Source organism: Xiphophorus hellerii, chromosome 22, assembly GCF_003331165.1.
Source record: "Xiphophorus hellerii strain 12219 chromosome 22, Xiphophorus_hellerii-4.1, whole genome shotgun sequence".
Lineage (NCBI taxonomy): Eukaryota > Metazoa > Chordata > Actinopteri > Cyprinodontiformes > Poeciliidae > Xiphophorus > Xiphophorus hellerii.
The window spans coordinates 2483451-2506862 of NC_045693.1; the positions used below are offsets into that span (position 1 = coordinate 2483451).

General features: G+C 37.3%; 3 protein-coding genes across 3 annotated transcripts; all 3 read left to right on the forward strand.

Annotated features, from left to right (window-relative positions):
- Positions 1-206: 206 nt before the first annotated feature.
- LOC116713386 (mas-related G-protein coupled receptor member A2-like) lies at positions 207-1094 on the forward strand (the record flags this gene model as incomplete). Its single annotated transcript, XM_032553529.1, is given in 3 exon segments — positions 207-445; positions 529-832; positions 834-1094. Coding segments are annotated over 3 exon segments (783 nt in total), but the record flags the coding sequence as incomplete, so codon positions are not given.
- A 4952-nt stretch (positions 1095-6046) lies between these two features.
- LOC116712867 (ovarian cancer G-protein coupled receptor 1-like) lies at positions 6047-8115 on the forward strand. Its single transcript, XM_032552706.1, has 4 exons — positions 6047-6201; positions 6574-6795; positions 7221-7396; positions 7484-8115. The coding sequence occupies exons 2-4, from the start codon at positions 6589-6591 to the stop codon at positions 8025-8027; spliced, it is 927 nt and encodes a 308-aa protein (XP_032408597.1). The 5' UTR covers positions 6047-6201; positions 6574-6588; the 3' UTR covers positions 8028-8115.
- An 11297-nt stretch (positions 8116-19412) lies between these two features.
- LOC116713388 (psychosine receptor-like) lies at positions 19413-20396 on the forward strand (the record flags this gene model as incomplete). Its single annotated transcript, XM_032553530.1, is given in 4 exon segments — positions 19413-19618; positions 19620-19646; positions 19730-20151; positions 20154-20396. Coding segments are annotated over 4 exon segments (768 nt in total), but the record flags the coding sequence as incomplete, so codon positions are not given.
- Between the last annotated feature and the right edge of the window lie 3016 nt (positions 20397-23412).

The window sequence follows — 23412 nt, forward strand, 5'->3', positions numbered from 1 at the left end:
GTCTCGGGGCGACATCCAGCCACAGCAGGACTCTTTTAGGCTTGGTGCTTTAGAGAACATTTGGGGAAGCCAGAGTTGATCTCCAGCTCTGGCCATGAATATTCCTCCATCCTCCTCTGCTGCTGAGCGGACATTCTCTGTCATCTAGCAAATAAAAACACATGCCAGGAAAACAGCAGGACAGAAGAATGTTTGGGAACTAAAATCTACTAACTACATCAATTTTGGTTCTGTCTTTATTTCCTTTTCTTTTTGTCCCCCTGCAGGTGAAGAAAGATCATGTTGCTCCAGTTTACATCCTCAACCTTCTGATCTCGGATCTCATCCAGCTCTGCAGCAGAATTCCTCTGATGTTACATGAAGGTCCTAATGTCTCCTTTCTCTTTGCTTTCCGGTTTGGCTTGATAACCAGTGTTGGATTCATGATGTGTGTTTCCCTGGAAAGGTAACTGTCTTCATTCCTTTATATCTGTGTTTCTGTCTGACACCATTACATCAATGCCCAACAACATTTGTCTTTTATTCCAGGTATCTGATGGTTGCCAAGCCGCTGTGGTACAGATTGAGAAAAAACATCAAGACATCTGTGTTGGTCTGCGTTGCAGTCTGGATCCTTTCTGTTATTTTTATCTTGAGCGTTTATCTTCCCCTGGAACTAAAGACCAGTGGAACCATATTGGGTGTGTTTCTCCTCCTCCCTCTTCCCTTGTTCATCTTCTGCCTGGTTGGGACCATTAAAGCTCTGTCTGAAACTCGCAGTGTCGCTGCTGATGAGAAACATCGAATCTTTTCAGTCCTGGTTGTGGTGTTGCTTACATATATTCTAATTTTTAATGCCAGTTGTATTATGTTTAGTTTTGGAAGAAGTTAAGAAAAATGTAATTTTTGAAGCTGTGGCTACAGTTTGTCAATGTCTAAATCCTCTTGCAGACTCTGCTTTGTATATTTTTCTGAGGAAAAGTGAAGTTGATAAGATTTTAGCTTCACTGTGTTCCTGTAAAATGTCTGAGAATCAGAAGATCAGCAGCATTGATGATGATAACATGTCTGCTCTGCACACTACAGCTGTTTAGGTGCCATAGATGGATAAATATCTTTACATTTTACTTTCTCTGACTATTGTTCTGGATTTCTTAGTCCTTGACGTGGCCGTACAGAATAACTTTTCAGTAATTTAATTAATTCTGAACCACATACAGTATATCCACCTGAAAAAAAAACAGACACATAAAATCAGGGGGATTTTATTGAAGTATTCAATTTGTAGAAAAATATTTAATCAGAAAAGAGAGTTCTTTAAATTAATAGAAAAATTGAAATAAAAAACATAATGACTCCAAATCCTCCCAGTAGGTGGATGACTTAAAGTTGTTGTATTTGAATTCTGCCAACAGTTCTATTTTATGTTTTTTTAAATATTAATGTTAACATATTCTTTTTGAACATTCTTTATTTAAGAATATTATGAATCCAACATATATGCATATGTATATTTATACATGCACTTACATAACAAAAAACAACAACAACAACAAACAAACAAAAAAAACACAACACATTAGGGGGCTCAGCAAGCATTTTAGTCCATTTCGGCAGTTGACATTTCTTAGAAAGGTTCTGATGTTCTCACCTGAAGGGGAGGTTTGCATATCCAGTGACTTCCATTAAAAGAGAGAGACATACAGAGGAGGCTTTTTATAACCCATGGCATCTTTATCAGTGTGGCCATCCAAAGTGGGAAATAGCTGGGGTCCATACACTCAGAAAAATGTCAGTTTTTACCTGAAGGTTTGCTGTTATCTTTTCCATTATATACACATTCTTCAATCTTTCTTGCCATTGTTGAAGTGTGGGAGGCAAAGGCTTGAGCCAGGACAGAGTTATAATTTTCCTTGCTACTAGTAGCAGAATCTGTAGTAACTGGCCTTCCTTTTTCCCAGTATCTTCTCCTGAGGTCAAACCCAATATATAATGTAGTGGGTTCAGTGGTAACGTGACCTTAAGTATTTTTTTAATTTCTGTCTGAACCCCCTGCCAGAAAGGAATCAGTACTGGGCAGTCCCAGAAAATGTGGGTGTGATCCCCAATCTGATTACAGTTCCTCCAGCACAAATTTGTAGCACTTCTGTCATATTTTGAAATACTGAGAGGTGTTTTGAAGAACCTCATTCTTAATTTCCAGTCAAATTCCTTCCAACCTGGACTGTGGGTGATCTTAAAACCTTTTTCACAAATCTCCTCCCACTGCTCATCTTCAATAACAGTGTTCATTTCAAGTTCCCACTTTTGCTTGATATCTATAGAGTTGTCAGAGAAATGCATCTGTAGATGTTTATATAAATTAGATATAATCTTCCTCTTATTATTTTCCTCCACACATTTTATCAGAAATATTTCTAAAGGTAATGTATTTTGTTTCAAGGTAGGCCATTCTTTGTGTGATAAAAGATAATCCCTTAATTGTAAGTACTTGTAGAAATCTTTTGAGCATAATCCATATTTATCTTGTAACTGCTTAAATGATTTAAGAGTTTCTCCACTGAATAACTGATTAATTCTTATTAGTCCTTTCTGTGCCCATCTCTGATAACCCGTATCCTGTTTGTTTGGAAGGAAGTCAATAATCTTGTCTATTTTTATTATGCGTGATATTGTTAAAGGTGCTCCTATTTTCTTCCTCACTAGAGACCAGACTCTGTGTGTATAATTAATCCACTCATTTTCAATTTTTAAATCCTTCCAATTTTTTCCCTCCATAAATGGCATCGCTTCAAGAGGTACCAGTGGGCATGTGCTGCTCTCCAGACCAATCCAGTTGGTCTCCTCATCCTGTACAAGCCACTCGACCACAACGCGAAGTTGTGCTGACCAGTAGTACAGTTTCAGATTAGGCAGACCAAGGCCACCTTTTTCTCTTGGGCTTACCAATAATTTCTGTCTGATTCTTGGTTTCCTCCTTTTCCAAATAAAGTTATTAATAATTTTATCTAAAATTTTAAAAGTGGAGGCAGGTATCCTAATAGGTAGTGCCTGAAATAGATACATTAATCGTGGAAGTACATTCATTCTCACTGTTTCTATTCTGCCCAAAAGGGACAGAGGAAGAATCTCCCATCTGGACAGGTCCGATTTTATTTGTGTGATTAATCTACTATAATTTTCATTAAATAGTTGCGATGTTTGTGGTGTAATTATCACACCTAAATATTTGAATCCCCTCTTGGACCAATTAAAAGTGACCTCTTTATCTAAATCTGTAGGCCATTTTCCCACCAACATCATAGCTTCAGACTTGGTTTCATTAACTTTATAGCCTGAGATTTCTCCAAAATAATGTTAACATATTCTATTAGTTTTTATTATCTACAGTGTTATTAGGTTAAGCAATCTTTTACAACTGATAAAACCATCTCTATTTGTGGTCAACAAAAACTTCTGTTTAGTTTCTCAGAACTGTGCAGAAACAGGAAATGGCTGACATTTTAAAAAACTCTGTTGTTTGTGGCGACAGCAACATTTCCTATCCAAGCCGTTTTAGTTTAATTTTTGGACTTTTGACCATCTGAAAATCATACACAACCATGAACTTCATGAAGCTTATTTTAGTCTGCCAGATTTTTTTATTATTGAAATTCATGAGGAAAAGAATTATGAGCTAGAAAATGTTCACTTTGTTGGCATGAAAATACATCTAATGACTAAAGTCTCAGCAAGACCTAGAGAAACCCAACCATGTGTTTACCTTTGATTGCATTGATTACTGCAACAGCGTCTTCACAGGTCGGCCTAACAAAGCAATCCTCCAGCTGCAGCTGATCCAGAACGCTGCTGCTGCTGGAGTTCTGACTAGAACCAGGAAGTTAGAGCACAACACACCAGTTCTACAGTCCCTCCACTGGTTCCTGTAGCTCAGAGAATAGACTTTAAAATACTAATGTTAGTTTATAAATCACTGAACCACAATACATTAAAGATCTGCTGTTGTTGTATCAACCTTCCAGACCCCTCAGGTTCTGGTCCTGGTTCTGCTGGCTTCACCAGAACCAGAACCAAACACGGGGAAGCAGCATTCAGCTTCTATGCAAGATTGGCTGTTGAAGGTGAAACAGATTCTCTTGGTTTCTCATCCTCATGTTTTGCCTTTGATGGTTTTTACTCTTTTAAAAGTTATTAAATATACTGAGTTTTGTGGTTACTGTGACAATTTCAACCCTCATTGGATCATTTCAAAATGTAAGGACTTTATTTTCTAACCTACAAGCTGAACCAGAGAAAAATGCCTCTAAGGATTTTGACATGGCCTGATGTAATATTCTAATATTAAGTATCAAGTTTTCATCAGCTGTAAGCACAAAATCATCATAATCAGCAGAAGTTATTATCCATCTGTGTACATTTAATCGACAATGTGTTACACAAAGTGATAAGTTACTGAAGAGTGTTGACATGGATATAGACTCCTACCCAACATCCCAGCTCCACTTTTGTCTTTTATTATTTATTATTTCTAATTTATTTAAATTGTGTTTCAGTCAGCGTTGAATTCAGACAGAATGTTGCACTATGTTAATCTCTGACAATGTGTCCAAGCTGAAGAAAGTCAGTAGAGAGAAGTTATGCTGGAATATGGAGAATATGAGAGTGTAACCAATGATGTAATATTTCTGTTCCACAAACCTCTGAAAGGAGCATAACCTTCATCTTCAGACATATTTTTGCTCATCCTATAAAAATATGTTGGATCCATTGCAGTAAAGCTGCAAAGTGAGTGAGCTGAGACAGCAGCCATATTGGAAATATCTGAATGGTTCTGCTCTAAAATTATGAGAAATTTCGAAGGTGTCATTTTGTGAAACACTTCTCACCTCACTTCCTGTCTCTGTGTGTTCAGAACCTTTTTCTCTTTTCACCTGTAGAATATTAAATAGCAGGAGGAAAATAAATAAAGTTTTAATGGGGTTATTATTATTTTTAATATAATTTACTTGAAATTACTTTTGCGATCGTTTCTGGTGCGTTAGCTGCAGGGAGACCAACATAAAGCGAGCCGCTCCAGTGTCTCTGTGGGCCACAGTTGGCCGAACACATCTTGAGTCATAGCCCACCAGCTAACAGCACATAAAGGAAGATGGAAGAACCAACATGGGTGATGAAGCAAGAGCAAAAGAGAGCAATGCAGTGCATCCTGCACCAGCATGTCCATGTTTGTCCCTGTTGCATGCATCTCTATAAGTTAATGTGAAATGTTTTCATGACTGCAGCTTTCCTTTTCTGTCAGGATTCAGGTTGGAGTGAGGGTTCTTTCCAGAGACGAGCTACGCGGAGGAGTTTGACAGCCTGACGCACCTGCATCGGATTCCGGTAACCAGCGGCAGGTTTCTTAAGAAGCGGTGGAACCACCAGTCATCGCTCGATGGTTACCACTTGTTGGTCAGACTCAGCCCTAAGTTCTCGCAAAATCCATGTTAAGTATTGTCCAGTCATTTTGTCCTTTTTCTCTTCGTTACCTCTCAGATCTTGATCCCGCTTCCCGGAGCCAAGCCTGGAACTTCACCGGTCAGGCGCGTCTCGTTGGTTGGCACCTCCAAGCAGTTCTGATCCGCTGCGGCCTGGGACCCCCGAACCTACCTGGACTCTCGTTCCCTCCTGACGTCCCCCAGTCTCAATTCTCGAACCATTGTTTGACCTCATTAAAAACAAACCCTCTTAACCGTAAAATCTGTTCTTCTGTGCGCACCTGCATGTGGGCAAGGAAATTAAAATCCAACATGACATTTTCTAAAGTTAGAGATGACAGCAGTGTCCAAAACATGCTGGTTTAATCTGTTGTATTTAAGATAAACAGGTAAAAGAAGTGATAAAAGCTTCAGTGCATTTTTTTTGCAAAGAACATAGAGAGAATATTTCTTGTTAATTGGTGCTTGAAAAATTAACGGAATTAAATTTTACACAAGTTGGTTCATGATAACTGAATTTAAAAAAAAATTTGCGATCTTAGAAGACGTTTTCTTCCTGTTTCTAAAGAAAATATACTTATCACATCATCTCTGTGCCCATTTCCTTTAATACAGAAGTCAGATGTCATTGTTCAGACACCATGTGGTTCGTATATATAGAGAATGTTCAGACTGCAGACCGTTGAGATGAGAAGGAGAACTGGCTGAAAACAGGAATCATTTCAGGACTTTTAAACTTTCAAAGGTAAATATATATATTTTTTTCTTTTAATGTACAGAAATGAAATAAAGACACATTAAATTTAATACGTTGCTGAATAGTGTATCCTATGTGTTTAATTTCATGGAGCTGCTGAGCCACATTAGAAATAACATTTACCTGCATGCCAGTATAATAAGGTAGAAACTGAGCACAAACTTTACATTTGGATAATTTTCCAATTATTACTTTCAAGAATTACTGTGTTTATCTTTACCATATGCTTTATACTAAAAAAGATTTCTTACACATGAGCTTTTCTTAGTATTTCACCTTAAGAAGAAATTTGATACTACTTTCATGAAATAAGCTAAGAGAAAAATCAGGTTTCCATTATTCATTATTTTGCTTGTGCAGGTTTGATATTGAAGAATGGGAGATTCCCTCATCAGCAGAACCTCATGGAAAGAAAACCTCAATCTGTACATCTTCCACTTCAGTGATGCATCTAACAATACCAATAAAAGTTTTTATGAAGATAACAAAGTATATTTTCAAATCTTGTTTTGGGGAGATTTGATCACCCTTTGTGTCGGATTTCCTTTGACTCTGGTGGCCATGTATGCTGTTTTATCAAAGGTGAGTACTTGTTAACTGAGATTTATGGGCATGCCATGGTGGCGTGGGGGATAGCTCGACCCATGTTGGGAGGCCTTGAGTCCTCAAAGCGGCCGGCGCGGGTTCGACTCCGGGATCCGGCGAAATTTGCTGCAATTCTTCCCCCTTCCTGTCAGCCTACTTTGTATAAGGGACACTAGAGCCCACAAAAAACCCCCTGGAAGGTTTAAAAAAAACATCTTAGATTTAGCTGCATGTTCATCATGAAATGCAGGGGTTTTTTTCCATTAATATTGTTTTTCTCTGAACCAGATCTAAGGAATGGTTGATCAAAAGGAAATCAAACAATGTGTGTTATATTTGTAGAAGCAGAATCATCTAAAAGTTCCAAGAAGTTGGGAAGAAATTTTCAGTTTTCTTCACTTTTCATTTTGTTTCCCCTGCAGGTGAAAAAGGATCAAGGTGCTCCAGTTTACATCTTCAACCTTCTGATTTCTGATCTTATCCAGTACTGCAGCAGAATTCCTATGATAGTATATGGTCCCAATGTTTTCCCTCTGTTTGCCCTTGATATTGGCATTGGAGCCAGTATTGGATTCATGATGTGTATCTCCCTGGAAAGGTAAATGCCTGTTTACATGCATATTATTGTTTTTTTTCTGACAGAATTACATCAGTAATGTCTGACAGCATGTATCTTTTATTTCAGGTATCTGGTCATTGCCAAGCCGCTGTGGTACAGATTTAGAAGAAACTTCAAGACATCTGTGTTGGTCTGTGTTGCAGTCTGGATAATTTTTTTTCTTAATAATCTTAGCATGTATCTCCTTTTGGAATTTCATATTGTTAGATTCTTTCAGGCTGCTAGTCTCCTCTTCCCTCTTCTCTTGCTCATCTTCTGCCTGGTTGGGACCATTAAAGCTCTGACTAAAGCTCGCAGTGTCTCTGCTGATGAAAAACGTCGAATTGTTTCAATTCTGGTTCTGGTTTTGCTAACATATATTCTGATTTTCATCCCTAACATGATGTTTTTTCTGTTGGAAAAACCCTTGGAAAATTTTGCCAACTATACTGGGGTTATAATTGGTATTTTTCTTAGTCCTCTTGCAGACTCAGCTATGTGTGTTTTTCTGAGGAAAAGTGCAGTTGACAGACTTTTGACCTCATTGTGTTGCTGTGTAACGTCTAAGAATCAGGAGATCAGCAGCAATGATAATGACAACGTGTCATCTCAACGTACTACAGCAGTTTAGGTTCAACTGATGCACAAATATTTTCACATCTTACTTTCTTAAGGAATTCTTATGGATTATTTGCAAGAGAAAATACTTTCAGATGATATATTTTTTTAATTTTTCATGATCATTTGAAAACCAAAACCCAACCACTGAAGAAAAGACAACCTGCTTGATTCTCTGGTTTGTCAATTTAACCAGGTACAACACTTAGAAAGTGTCAAAGAGTTTCCCATGAAAAAGTTTCTTTCAACAGAAAATGCTGAAAACAGTAAAACTTTATTTATTCAGCTGTGGATTAAACCAATTTAGCTTTTCTGCTATGTAATTGATTCTGAAGCGCATACAGTGTTTCCGATAGCAACAAAGCAGACATTTAATTTAGCAGGGATTTAACTGAAATGTTTATAATATATAACAGAAATATTCAATTGGACTAGAGATTTCTTTACATAAAAACAACCATAAAGCCTCCAAATCTCCCAGGAGGTGGATGGCTTGAAGTTGTAGGATTTTAATAATGCAAATCGTTCCATTTTGTGTTTTGTAAATATTAATGTTAATATACTAATATTTTTAATCATCTAAAGTGTTAACAAGTTGATTTATTATTTTCAACTGAAAAATACCATCTCTTGTGATGAAGCAAAACTGCTGCTTAGATTGTGAGAAATATGCAGAAACAGGAAATATCTCATGTTTGACATGAAATAAAAAATCAGACACATTTTATTACAGCTTGTATTTCGTGGCTACAGGAACTTTAGGTCAAAACCTTTTTTAAAATAGTTTTAGACTGTTCACTCTCTGAACATTGTATAACCATGTACACATGAAGATTATTTTGGTCTGTCACATTTTTATTTGGACTTTATGAGGCAAAGAATGATGAGCTGAAAAATGTAACTTTCCTGCTATGAAAATATTTGTAAGTTAGGAATGAATGTTGATTGTTGGGTAGGAGTTTGTGATGATAAGAAATTTGCTTGACAACATTGCATAGGTTTGTTTTTATCTCAAATATTCATCTTTTTGTCTCTTGATCTGAAAGAACAACTTTATATTCAGAATAAAATTTCTTTAACAATATTCTCTGAGAATGTGTATTTTATTTTGCACACAGATAGAAACAGAGTAGTTGGCAGTGTGCAGGGCCTCATTTCTCTGACAACCATTTTTAAATTTGTGAACAATCTTTGTTCCTTATTCATATGTGAGCTTCATGAGTTTTTGTGTCCGGCCACTAGATGGTGACATTATGCATATTGTAGCATAAAACGTGATACTTCAACACTTTAATACTTTAACCCAGTGGCTATAAATGACAAATTTGCAGTCACATAAAGGTGTCTTATTTTTCAGCAATATAATGACTTTTTATAGTATTTTGAGTTTTATTTTTCCATTGGAAAGAGCGAGCAAAAGTTTAACTCTGCAAACATTCAGTTAGGAATCTGTATATTATTTGTTTCTATAGTTATGTCTGTTGTGAATTAGAGATGGGCTGATATTTGAATATTATGTGTGAAACTTTTAAAAATGTTGTTCAACTCTGAAAATAGTCCCAACTTTACTGCCACACTGTGTGCATGAATAGTTTCCACTTTCCCCACCTGAGGTCTAACATGTCCAACCACAGCCCAGGAGCTCCACCTGCCTCTGCGCCAACTTACGTTTATGGAGGTTAATAGTGAAGCGAGATGATCTGATGATCTGGAAAACATGCTGGAGATGATGAACATGCTCCTACCTTTTCAACTATCCTTTCAAATGTTGTTTCTATGACAGGTAACAGCTGTAGATGGACTCTAGAATCACCTCTGTTTGCAGTCAACTGACATGTGAAATGAAGAACAGAACTGTTGTACCTGTGTGTTCTTGCTTAGCCACACAAACCGACTTGCTATTCTATGGAAGGATTTCTGAAATCAAAGGGGCCCAGTCCAAAGAACTGAATGACTGATTTCATCACATTTTTTCTCAACTGCTGTGGTAAACAATGGCTTCTGATTGACCTTTAACCTGATAGAGGAAACCATCCCTCACCACAGAAGTTTAATCTTCCAAGGCATTTATTTTACTCTGCTCCTTACCCTCAACTTCTGTGATCTTATCAAACCATGATTTTAATGTTGGATCCGACCTCTGATAGGCAGATATGTCTGAGGGAAAATCAAGGTCAGATAAAGGGCAGGGTTTCATCTTTCCTGTCTTTGAGTTGAACATAAACCTTTTTGGTGTCTCACCTTGATAAACGTCCATTGATCAAATCCTCCTCCAATAAGTGTCGGCAGTTTTCTCATATTTAACGACATTTATAAGCTTGTCATAAATGTGACAATCTGCCATGTCCATCAACAAATAAGCACTATGTGCTTTCCCAGTAGGTATAGCAGAACCAGTTGGACAGTCCACTAGTCTTTAGGCCAATGGCAGACCTGAGCCATCCTTTCAAAGGTTGTTAAGAAGTGATCATCATCATCATCATCATCATCATCAGTAGTCAGTGGAAGCAGCTTTGACTCTCTGTGGGGCTGGTGGCTGGTAGGTCATCTGGTTTTGTGTCTCATCATGATTGTCCCCCTAATCATCATGAGTGTGAGGATCCTCCTCCATGTTGTCACCATCATGCTGTTGTTCCTCTTTCAAGTCCTCCAGGTGAGACGGGAGTTGTTGAAGCTGATTTTGTAAATTCCTTCATCTCAGTTCTTGCTGTGCTGATTCCTTTTGAATCTGCTGGTCACAGACAGTTTGAGACTTCCTCAGAGATTGGACAAGGCCTGCCAGCTGATCCAGTTTCTCAGCAGAGCTAGCAACACCAGCAGCTTCAGCTCCACTCATAGCTGCAGCACATGCTTGATTCTCAGTTTCATTATTTATTTTTCCACCTCGTCATCATTGCCTCATCGTTTCTTCCAAAGCCAAACTTCTGACACCACTTGTCACTGTCGTTTTAAAGCTCAGTTGCACACAGTTTTCAGTCCAAATGTCCAACAGGAGACCAACAGTCGTCCCCTGAATGTAAATGTTCCATCAGTTCTCTGGTGTCAGAAACAAAATTAGGATCAACAGACACTTCAGTGCCTGGAGGTGATAGAGGTCTTCTTCGTCTTCTTCATCTTCTTGATCCTCCAGGTCTTCTCGGTCACTTTCATCGGCTGGTTTTGTAGGAGGGACAGCATCTGATCCAAGGGAGGACAGGTTTGAGGAGTTTAGGTCAGAGGTCAGATGCACTGCAGTGAGGCTCAGACCGAGGGAAAGAGAAGAAACAAGTAGAAATTGATTAGGGCTTGTTGTTGTAGTTTGCCTTGTTTTTCCTCTACATATGTATTTATGAATATTATTTTAACCTTTTGCACGATCATCAGAGAAACCTGAGGGAAATTGTTTGTACAGCTCTTTGAGCTGCTTGTAGTAAGAAAGGGTCCCTTATAAATAAAATTGATTAATTGATCCTTTTAAGAAATAAAATCATTTTGTTTATTCAAAGAGAAAAAAAAAATTGTTTTAACATATTAAGGCCAGTAATTTATCCACCAAAGATTTATATTCCGCATTTTTATTCTGTACTCGTTTTTCCTCTGTTTCTAATTCGTTTTGCAAGGGAAAAAAAAAATCTACATTCATTAACACCAAGCACACTCTTTTTTTTCTCAATATTTCATTATCAAATAGTCAAACATTTCACCCTGAGGAGGAGATTGCGTTCTGGAACCATGTAGACCCATTCTTCTTGAATTGGGTGGGATTTCCTCTTTAGACTGCAAACGTCTTCGCAGAATCCAACAAATCAGCTTTGTGGTGGCTCTGCCTCTTACTCTTTTAAGAGGGGCCTTTATTTCCGATAAAGGTCTTTAGGATTCTCTAAAGGTTCAGTTCCCCCAATTTAGAAAACCAAAACTTAAGAAAATACCTGCCTTATTCACCGATAAGGACTTTCACTAGGACCTACAGCCTAGAAACCCGTGGTTCCCTTTATTCCCTCGGCCTAAAAACCGGCTGTCGGGGGGACATTCACCCCCACTTATGTTTTTTATTATTTTTGTTTATTTTATATATATTTTTTTTAATTATTTTCCTTTGGGACTTTAACATAACTTTAACACCATCAATCTCTATTCCCCAGGGTGAAAGGTTTATCAGATCCTTTACTATTTTAGATTTAATAATTTAGAATTTGTAAAATTAATTTGTTAGCCTGAGTGAGTATCCCATCTGATAACAGTGGTTATGAGTTCGTTGATTCCAGCGCTGGAGCCGTGGAGCCGACCAACAGCCCTTTTCTCTCTAATCGTAAACGAGGTTTAAGGCTGGAATTTAGTCCAGGTTGGCCAAACGCTGTTCGTCGACGTCCTTGGATGTCCAGTCAAGGGATCCGGGTCACGGCACCAAATTGTCATGGAAAAGCACTGTTCAGGTGAAATCACTCAATCAGGTTTATTGATATATTGAGCACAATACAGAGAGCTTGTAGGACAATCAGTAATGAAGCAGGTCTGCATGAAAAGCTGCCAGGCAGAGACACACATGAGTTTTATACCAAAGATAAAGAATTAACAACAAGGGGTGAGACAGTCTGGTTCTGATGCAGCTGTAGAAAACAACTTCCAACCTTCTACATGTAACCCAAATAGTTCTTTTGGTGAGAGTTCACAAGCATTCATATAACATGACTAGCAGATGTGACCTTATTGTAATTTTTCCATCACATCACTTTGACCCACTTCTAAAACAGGAAATAAACATTTACACAAACCTAATAAAAAACAATAAATGTTACCAATAAATATACACTTGTAGGTAAATAATTACAACTGAACTAATCAATCAAAGATTAAATGCAATTTAATATAACTCCTCAGAGAATTACCCCCGTAATTGACATGATAAGCTCCAGGAGCTTTTCAGCAGCTCCAGGAGCTTTTGCCTCTTTTTGCTGCTCCTCCCTGCTGAGAAGAGACCAGGAAAGGTAAATGCTCAAACAATCGTTGAACTAAAATTAAACCAACAGAAAATCTAAGAACAAATCGACCTTTTCCTACCTTCTCCCTGTACAGGAAGGATGGCCAGTTCCTCTTGGTGAAAGAATGATCAACTAAATGTTACAATGCAACTGAAATAAAGAATTGAAACAAGAAACATTTGGTTTGTCCTTTAATAGTGATGGAACCTTTGGTCTCCATCACACTTAGTCATAACTATAAACTGAACTTAACATGAAACATATATAATCAGAAGACGTATCACTGCTGTAAAATTAAGTTGGATTCAGTGCAATAAAGCTGCAAAGTGAATAAGCTGAGACAGAATATTTGTAATATCTGATTGACTCTGTTGTAAGATTTGAAAGGTGTGATTTTGTGAAATACTTCTAACTTCACTTCCTCTGTTTGTGTTCAGAACTTGTTTCATCTGACCACATCTCTTTTCACTTGTGCAATATTAAGAAGCAGGAGGAGAATAAATAAAGTTTTTATAGTAAGATAATTATTTGTAATATAATTTTACTTGAAATTAGTTAAGGTCACTTGTTTAAAGCAATTCCATCATTTCTGGTGCGTTAGCTGCAGAGAGGCTAACATAAAGCTAGCTGCTCCAGTCTCTCTGCAGCACCAAAGTTTAAAAACCACATCTTGAGTCATAGCACAGCAGCTAACATCACACAAAGGAGGGTGGAAGAACCAACATGGCTGATGAAGCTACAGCAGAAGAGAGCAATGCAGAGCATCCTGCACCAAGCATCTCCATACTTGTCCCTGTTGCATAAATGTGTATCTAAGTTAATGTGAAATGTTTCCATGACTGCAGCTTTGCTTCTCTAAAGTTAGAGTAATAGCTTACAGATGAGGAGTTCCCTTAACAAAATCATCAGTTGATCCAGAATGTTGCAGCAAAAGAGATTCTAATTCTCCTTTGCAGTTAATTTACATTCATTTATTTCTTTAGAAAATGATAGCAGTATATAAAAGTACTGGTTCCGTGTTAAGTTCTTTATTCAGTTAAAAACCTTGTTATCACATACAAAGCAATGAATGACCCAAACAATGTCCTGCCATCCTAAAGCTTTCAGATCTGAAAATGTCGACTTACTTGACTTGCCCAGAATTTCTAAGGCAGAGGTAGGAGACAGTTTCCAGTTTTAAAAACCAGCTTCCTCATTGGTGGTGAGACACTGACACAAAGCTGGTTTTCAAAATGAAGCTGAAGACATGAATGCTGGAAAGAGTTTCAACTTATTAAGTCATTCTTTTGTAGAATTTATTATTCTGTATGTGCTGTGCATTTTTATGTAGCTTTTATTATGGATTTAACTTTTTGTCCTTTGTGTGCAATATGTTAAAGCTGTTGTTAATCAAATCAAATCAAATTTTATTTGTATAGCAGCAAGGCATCTCAAAGTGCTTTACATCAGTACAAACACAGAAACACAATGCAAGATAGAATCAATAATCAAAATGCAGCATTAAGTCAAGTTTGATCAATAAATTTGTAATTGATTACATTTCAAATACAATCCTAAACAGGTGGGTTTTGTAGTCGAGATATAAAAGAAGTCAGTGTTTCAGCTGTTTTACAGTTTTCTGGAAGTTTGTTCCCGATTTGTGGTGCATAGAAGCTGAAAGCTGCTTCTCCTCGTTTGGTTCTGGTTCTGGGGATGCAGAGCAGAACCAGAACCAGAACTTGAGAGGTCTGGAAGGTTGATACAACAACACCAGATCTTTAATGTATTGTGGTGCTAAGCCGTTCAGTGATTTATAAACTAACAACAGTATTTTAAAGTCTATTCTTTGAGCTACATGGAGCCAGTGGAGGGACTTTAAAACTGGTGTTATGTGCTCTATCTTCCTGGTTTTAGTGAGAACGCCAGCAGCAGCATTCTGGATTAATGTTGACAAATTAATTGTATATGAGCCATCATCTTTATTTGTTTCTATCTTGGTGTCAGGTTTATGCACCTAGAACATCAAAATACAGACACAAGGAAAGACAAGAGAGGGTTAGTTTCTGGGGCGTGCTGTGGTGGCGCAGGGGGTTAGCACGCCCCACATTTGGAGGCCTTAGACCCGCGGATGTCGCGGGTTCGACTCCCAGTCCCGACGACCTATGGCGCCGGCTCAGCTGGGTGCCTCCAGACGCAGCTCCCGTCGTGTGTGTGTTAATCTGTGTATAAAAAATTCTTGCTGTAACTGCAAAATAATTTCCCTGCTGGGATGAATAAAGTTCTTCTTCTTCTTAACTTGCAAGAACGGACAGAGACGTACTCAGTTACAATCTCGACCCGCTCTGAAAATACTTCCTGCCGAAAACCCTCTCTTTTTTTTTTTTACTTTATTTTTATTTATTTTTAACAACACATGTTCATAGTTACATTCTTCTGTCTCTTACTGACATTTATCATCTGCATTATAACTTGGCAACAGGAGATGAGACAGTACTTATTCTTAACAAATGTAATAATGATTACAGAACAACAGAACTAAATCAACAGACAGATAACAGCAAAATAAAATAAATACAAAACATACGATTAAATCCCCCCTGAGTTAAAGTTTTTCACACAAGGGTATTTTAGACCGACCCAAGAGAACACACAAGTGCAAAAGGGCAAACCTGTAATTGTGTCACTGAAATAATAACGGTATGAAGCTCCACCTTATATTAACAACTGTTTTTTGAAGCCTTAAGGAATATGTGATTTCTTCCATCAAATGAATGTCCCAAAGTTTGAGACCCCTTTTGGGTTTAGGTAACTGCAGGGTTTTCAATCTGATTCTAGGTCGCTTTTTTTGCCAAATGAATCCAGTTATCATTTTATCTAAAGTGTCAAAGGTAGATTTGGGACTCTCCACCGGTAGCATCTGGAATAGATAGAGTAGTCTCGGTAAAACGTTCATACGGATACTTTCAACACGACCTATCAGAGAGATAGGGAGTGTATCCCAACGCTCCAGGTCATTTTTAATGACTTGTAGAAGTTTGCTATAGTTTGCCTCATAGAGGTCACATAGAAGTGGAGGTATTTGAATACCCAGATATTTGATACCGTTCTTGGGCCACTTAAAGCCACTCTGTACATTTATGAAGTCTGAAATTGTGCCATTTACATCCATAGCTTCCGTCTTTTCTATGTTGATTTTGTAGCCTGAGTAAAATCCATATTGAGAGATGAGCTCTTCCAGGTGGGGGATTGTTGATTTAAGTTCCGTCAAATACAATAATACATCCTCAGCATATAATGAGATTTTGTGTACTTCCTTGTTAATTTCTATTCCTTTAATATTAGCATAATCTCTAATGATTTGAGCTAACGGTTCAATACTAATGGCGAACAGAAGGGGTGAGAGCGGGCACCCCTGTCTGCACCCCCGTTCTAATGAAAATCTAGCAGACCTAAAGCCATTAACTTTAACTGCTGCCTGTGGAGAGGAGTAAAGTGTTTGCACCCAGTCAACAAAATGTGGGCCAAATCCAAAACGTTTCAAAGTATGAATTAAGTATTTCCAGGAGACTCTATCAAACGCCTTTTGGGCATCTAAGGATATGATTGCTGATTCAATCTTTCCCTCTTTTTGAACGCTTGTTATGCTTAGTAAGCGCCTTAGATTGTCAGCATAGTACCTGCCTACAATAAATCCTGTCTGATCGGGATGTATGATTTGGGTGATGAATTTGTTAAGTCGTCTTGCTAGGATTGCTGTGAGTATGCGTGAATCTGTATTCAACAGTGATATAGGTCTATAGGACTGGCAGTCTGTAGGATCCTTACCCTCTTTGTGGATTACTACTATAGTGGCTTCTGTCCAAGATGGTGCCATAGTTTTGGATTTTAAAGCATGGTGATATGCTTTTAATAGCAGGGGGGCCAGAAGATCTAGAAAAGTTTTATAAAAGTCATTTGTAAATCCATCTGGGCCTGGACATTTGTTGTTCTTAAGTGATTTAATTATCTGCTTGATCTCCCATTCCTCAATCGGTTGATCTAAGTTCAACGCCGCCTCATCCGTTAAGTGGTTCAATTTTATATTATTTAAGAAATCTGTGAGCTCTTGGTCATTATTACAGGTATCGGTGTTTGTATATAATAATTTGTAAAATTTTGCAAAGGCCTCTGCTATTTTGTCAGGTCTTGTCTCAATAGACTCTTGGGATTTTATTTTATGAACCATGTTGGAGGACTGTTGTTTTCTCAATCTAAATGCCAACAACCTACTAGCCGTCTGGCCATATTCATAATATTTTTGGTTAGTGAACCTCAAGTTGCCCTCTACTTTATCTGACAATAGGCTGTTTAGTTGTCTGCGGGTTGCATTTAATTCCGTGACCCTCTCTTTATATTTCATTCATTCCCTAGTTACATGCACGTTGCATCTCTAAGGTCACAGAGCTGCAACGTGATTCAGAGTTACACAGCATATCTTCTGGAACAAATGTCCAAATATGATTAAACAAAAACAAGTTATACAGCTTCACACAATCTTTCGTGTCAACGGCACAGGAACTTCTTGCCGAGCGATTATCTGCTGAAATCGGCTACAACCGCTCCTTTACTGAAAACATTCATGTTGACCGCTTCCTTCAGAGAGGCCTCCTTAAATATAATGATTAGTATTTATATAGGTTATTATTTTAATTCTATCACTTTGTTTTGCTTCTTTGGATAGCTTGAGCTTCACTTTCATTTTAAAATGATGCCTAACTGATCTTGAATTAAATTGTTGCCTTGTTTTATCAAGATGTCATTATTTATTGTGTCTTACAAATTAGGTTTATTGTGACATTCAGTTTTTGTCACAGAAAAAAGAAAAGCCTTGCTTTGCTTTTGTTAACCAGAAAATTACATGTAGGTAAATATTAGCCCAGTGTCATCTCAGATGTGAGATTGTTGGACTTTAAACATATGAAAGAGGGAAAGAGGCATAACCTCATTAACAAATATAAACTGAGCTTAAACATATTTAAGAAGTGATATTACTTGTCATATAAAAAATGTATTGGATGCAAAGATGTAAAGCGTCAACGTAGGTAAGATGAGACAGGTGACTTATGGGTATTGTTTCAAAGAAGCTGCTCTGTTATGAATCAAAATTGTGGACGTGTATTTTTGTGAAGCACTTCTCCCTTCACTTCCTCTCTGTTTGACAGAACCCACTTCATCTGACCACATCTCTTTTCACTTGTGCAATAAACCAGGAGGGAGAAAGAGAAAAATAAGTTTAAATTTCAAGAGTTATTGTCAATGAGTTTTACATGAAATGAATGAAGCTCAGTTTGTTAAAACAGTGAAATCATTTCTGTTAGCTGTAGAGATGCCAACAAGAAGGGACCCATCAGTTTCTGTTACCCACAGTTGGTCCACCACTTATTTGATTGTCACAGCCTAAACAAAGAACCAACATGAATGAAGAAATATTAGCAGAAGAGACCAATGCAGTACATCCTGCATCCAGCATGCCCATACTGGTTCCTGTTGCATGCATCTGTATCTGTTAATGTGAAATGTTTCCATGACTGCAGCTTTGCTTCTTTAACATTTATAGAAGTCAGAGATGCAGAGAGGCGCTGAGTGTCCCATAACATGCATGACTTAAACTGTTGGATTTAACTGAACTGATTTTGGCTGAACTGAATTTAGTTAAAAGTTGTGTTTTTGAAAACTGATATATTTTGTTATGATCTTAAAGGATGCTTCCTTCCTGCTGGTAAAGATAATCAACTTATCAAACCATCTCCTTAATGCAGAGTCAGATGTCATTGGTCAGCCTGTACGTGGTGTAGCATGCAAACACAGTGTGCATAAATAAATAACATTTCATACTTTTTCTGTTCTGTAATTATTCATAGGGATCTGTTGTAATCCAATAATTTATTCAGTAAAGGTGAGCCTGAAAACCGTCATTGAGATGCAGTTGTTGTGGAAAAGCTGGGTCTCCTTTTAGGGCTCATATATGAACTCAGAAATATCATCCTGTTGATTGTTTAGTATTAATGATTAAATTCTTAAACAAGGTGAAATATTTACTCAACTTCACCTTTAAAATGTTACTATTGCTTAGAAAACAGACTCTAATTTATGTTTAATAATTCTGATAAACATGAGAAATGAATACTGATGTGAGTAACGCTGTAAATTACATTGCTGGGAATGCCTGCTCTGTGTTAGAGTAACAGAGCTTCTGTCAGTTTGAGTTGATGACTGAAGTCTCGGGGCGACATCCAGCCACAGCAGGACTCTTTTAGGCTTGGTGCTTTAGAGAACATTTGGGGAAGCCAGAGTTGATCTCCAGCTCTGGCCATGAATATTCCTCCATCCTCCTCTGCTGCTGAGCGGACATTTTCTGTCATCTAGCAAATAAAAACACATGCCAGGAAAACAGCAGGACAGAAGAATGTTTGTGGAACTAAAATCTACTAACTACATCAATTTTGGTTCTGTCTTTATTTCCTTTTCTTTTTGTCCCCCTGCAGGTGAAGAAAGATCATGTTGCTCCAGTTTACATCCTCAACCTTCTGATCTCGGATCTCATCCAGCTCTGCAGCAGAATTCCTCTGATGTTACATGAAGGTCCTAATGTCTCCTTTCTCTTTGCTTTCCGGTTTGGCTTGATAACCATTCATGATGTGTGTTTCCCTGGAAAGGTAACTATCTGCATTTCTTTATATCTGTGTTTCTGTCTGACACCATTACATCAATGCCCAACAGCATTTGTCTTTTATTCCAGGTATCTGATGGTTGCCAAGCCGCTGTGGTACAGATTGAGAAAAAACATCAAGACATCTGTGTTGGTCTGCGTTGCAGTCTGGATCCTTTCTGTTATTTTTATCTTGAGCGTTTATCTTCCCCTGGAACTAAAGACCAGTGGAACCATATTGGATGTGTTTCTCCTCCTCCCTCTTCCCTTGTTCATCTTCTGCCTGGTTGGGACCATTAAAGCTCTGTCTGAAACTCGCAGTGTCGCTGCTGATGAGAAACATCGAATCTTTTCAGTCCTGGTTGTGGTGTTGCTTACATATATTCTACTTTTTCTGCCAGTTGTATTATGTTTAGTTTTGGAGGAAGTTAAGAAAAATGTAATTTTTGAAGCTGCAGTTTGTCAATGTCTAAATCCTCTTGCAGACTCAGCTTTGTATATTTTTCTGAGGAAAATGAAGTTGATAAGATTTTAGCTTCACTGTGTTCCTGTAAAATGTCTGAGAATCAGAAGATCAGCAGCATTGATGATGATAACATGTCTGCTCTGCACACTACAGCTGTTTAGGTGCCATAGATGGATAAATATCTTTACATCTTACTTTCTCTGACTATTGTTCTGGATTTCTTGCAAAAGAGATTGATTTCATTTGAATGATATTGAATTCTTCATGATTCTTTTATTGTCCTTTGAAAATTAAAACCCACCAACTGAAGAAATTATCCCTGTATTTCAGGGATTGAGTACCTAAATGTTCTTACTGTTGCCACTTTTATGCAGTTTTTCAAAAAATCAGTTTAAGATTAAGAGTTGAAAATTGAATTCTGTTTATAGCAACTTCTGTATCTCAGACATATTTAAAATAAACTTTCACAAACTGTTTATCTTTGTTTATTTCACACATTAAATTTAATCAGGTACAACAGAAGGTGTTGCAAAAACAGTTTTTATTTTAAAAAGTTTTGTCATCAGAAAATGCTGAAAACAGTGTGACTATTTTTAGCTGTGGATTAAATAAAAACTTTTCAGTAATTTAATTAATTCTGAACCACATACAGTATATCCACTTGAAAAAAACAGACACGTAAAATCAGTGGAATTTTATTGAAATGTTCAATTTGTAGAAAAAATATTTAATCAGAAAAGAGAGTTCTTTAAATTAATTGAAAAATTTAAATAAAAAACATAATGACTCCAAATCCTCCCAGTAGGTGGATGACTTAAAGTTGTTGCATTTAAATTCTGCCAACAGTTCTATTTTATGTTTTTTAAATATTAATGTTAATTTATTCTATTAGTTTTTATTATTTGCAGTGTTATTAGGTTAAGCAATCTTTTACAACTGATAAAACCATCTCTACTTGTGGTCAACAAAAACTTCTGTTTAGTTTCTCAGAACTGTGCAGAAACAGGAAATGGCTGACATTTTAAAATACTCTGTTGTTTGTGGCAACAGCAACATTTCCTATCCAAGCCGTTTTAGTTTAATTTTTGGACTTTTTACCATCTGAAAATCATACACAACCATGAACTTCATGAAGCTTATTTTAGTCTGCCAGATTTTTTTATTATTGGAATTCATGAGGAAAAGAATTATGAGCTAGAAAATGTTCACTTTGTTGATAGGAAAATACATCTAATGACTAAAGTCTCAGCAAGACCTAGAGAAACCCAACCATGTGTTTACCTTTGATTGCATTGATTACTGCAACAGCGTCTTCACAGGTCGGCCTAACAAATCAATCCTCCAGCTGCAGCTGATCCAGAACGCTGCTGCTGCTGGAGTTCTGACTAGAACCAGGAAGTTAGAGCACAACACACCAGTTCTACAGTCCCTGCACTGGTTCCTGTAGCTCAGAAAATAGACTTTAAAATACTGATGTTAGTTTATAAATCACTGAACGGCTTAGGACCACAATACATTAAAGATCTGCTGTTGTTGTATCAACCTTCCAGACCCCTCAGGACTTCTGGTTCTGATTCTGCTGTGCTTCACCAGAACCAGAACCAAACGAGGAGAAGCAGCTTTCAGCTTTTTTGCACCACAAACCTGGAAGCGTATTATAGTGTGCTGAGGTTCAGTAAACTTGATTTTTATATTTAGTTTAGAAATATTTTGATGATTGTAGCTCATTTTACAGCATTAGAAGGTTTTCATTTATATTTTCTAACAGATTCATTCTTTACTTTCTGCTGCTACTTGAAGTCAAACCTGAGAAATTCATTTCAATTTCTTACAGCTGTGAATCTGCTGCACTGTAATGGTTTTAAATGTCGACGTTACATGTGGGACACATTTTGACCTTTAATCTGTCCCAGAATCTGAATTGTTTAAAATCTTTTCATCTGTTACTTCTGTCTGAAAATGTTGGAAAGATTGGCTGTTGAAGGTGAAACAGTTTCTCTTGGTTTCTCATCCTCATGTTTTGCCTTTGATAGTTTTTACTCTTTTAAAAGTTATTAAATATACTGAGTTTTGTGGTTACTGTGACAATTTCAACCCTCATTGGATCATTTCAAAATTTAAGGACTTTATTTTCTAACCTACAAGCTGAACCAGAGAAAAATGCCTCTAAGGATTTTGACATGGCCTGATGTAATATTCTAATATTAAGTATCAAGTTTTCATCAGCTGTTAGTAGAAAATAATCATAATCAGCAGAAGTTATTATCCATCTGTGTACATTTAATTGACAATGTGTTACACAAAGTGATAAGTTACTGAAGAGTGTTGACATAGATATAGACTCCTACCCAACATCCCAGCTCCACTTTTGTCCTTTGAATTTTTATTATTTCTAATTTATTTAAATTGTGTTTCAGTCAGCATTGAATTCAGACAGAATGTTGCACTATGTTAATCTCTGACAATGTGTTCAAGCTGAAGAAAGTCAGTAGAGAGAAGTTATGCTGGAATATGGGGAATATGAGAGTGTAACCAATGATGTAATATTTCTGTTCCACAAACCTCTGAAAGGAGCATAACCTTCATCTTCAGACATATTTTTGCTCATCCTATAAAAATATGTTGGATCCATTGCAGTAAAGCTGCAAAGTGAGTGAGCTGAGACAGCAGCCATATTGGAAATATCTGAAAGATTTTGCTCTAAAATTATGAGAAATTTTGAAGGTGTCATTTTGTGAAACACTTCTCACCTCACTTCCTGTCTCTGTGTGTTCAGAACCCTTTTCTCTTTTCACCTGTGGAATATTAAATAGCAGGAGGAAAAGAAATAAAGTTTTAATGGGGTTATTATTATTTTTAACATTATTTACATGGAATTACTTCTGCGATCGTTTCTGGTGCGTTAGCTGCAGGGAGACCAACATAAAGCGACCCGCTCCAGTGTCTCTGTGGCCCACAGTTGGCCGAACACATCTTGAGTCATAGCCCACCAGCTAACAGCACATAAAGGAAGATGGAAGAACCAACATGGGTGATGAAGCAAGAGCAAAAGAGAGCAATGCAGTGCATCCTGCACCAGCATGTCCATGTTTGTCCCTGTTGCATGCATCTCTATAAGTTAATGTGAAATGTTTTCATGACTGCAGCTTTCCTTTTCTAAAGTTAGAGATGACAGCAGTGTCCAAAACATGCTGGTTTAATCTGTTGTATTTAAGATAAACAGGTAAAACAAGTGATAAAAGCTTCAGTTCATTTTTTTTGCAAAGAACATAGAGAGAATATTTCTTGTTAATTGGTGCTAGAAAGA

What these genes read in the sequence shown, in the direction of transcription:
- LOC116712867 (XM_032552706.1), top strand. Translation starts at nt 6,589, where the DNA reads ATGGGAGATTCCCTCATCAGCAGAACCTCATGGAAAGAAAACCTCAAT. An exon ending in TGTATGCTGTTTTATCAAAG is followed by an intron (nt 6,796 to 7,220) that starts GTGAGTACTTGT and finishes TTTCCCCTGCAG; the next exon opens with GTGAAAAAGGATCAAGGTGC. An exon ending in ATGTGTATCTCCCTGGAAAG is followed by an intron (nt 7,397 to 7,483) that starts GTAAATGCCTGT and finishes CTTTTATTTCAG; the next exon opens with GTATCTGGTCATTGCCAAGC.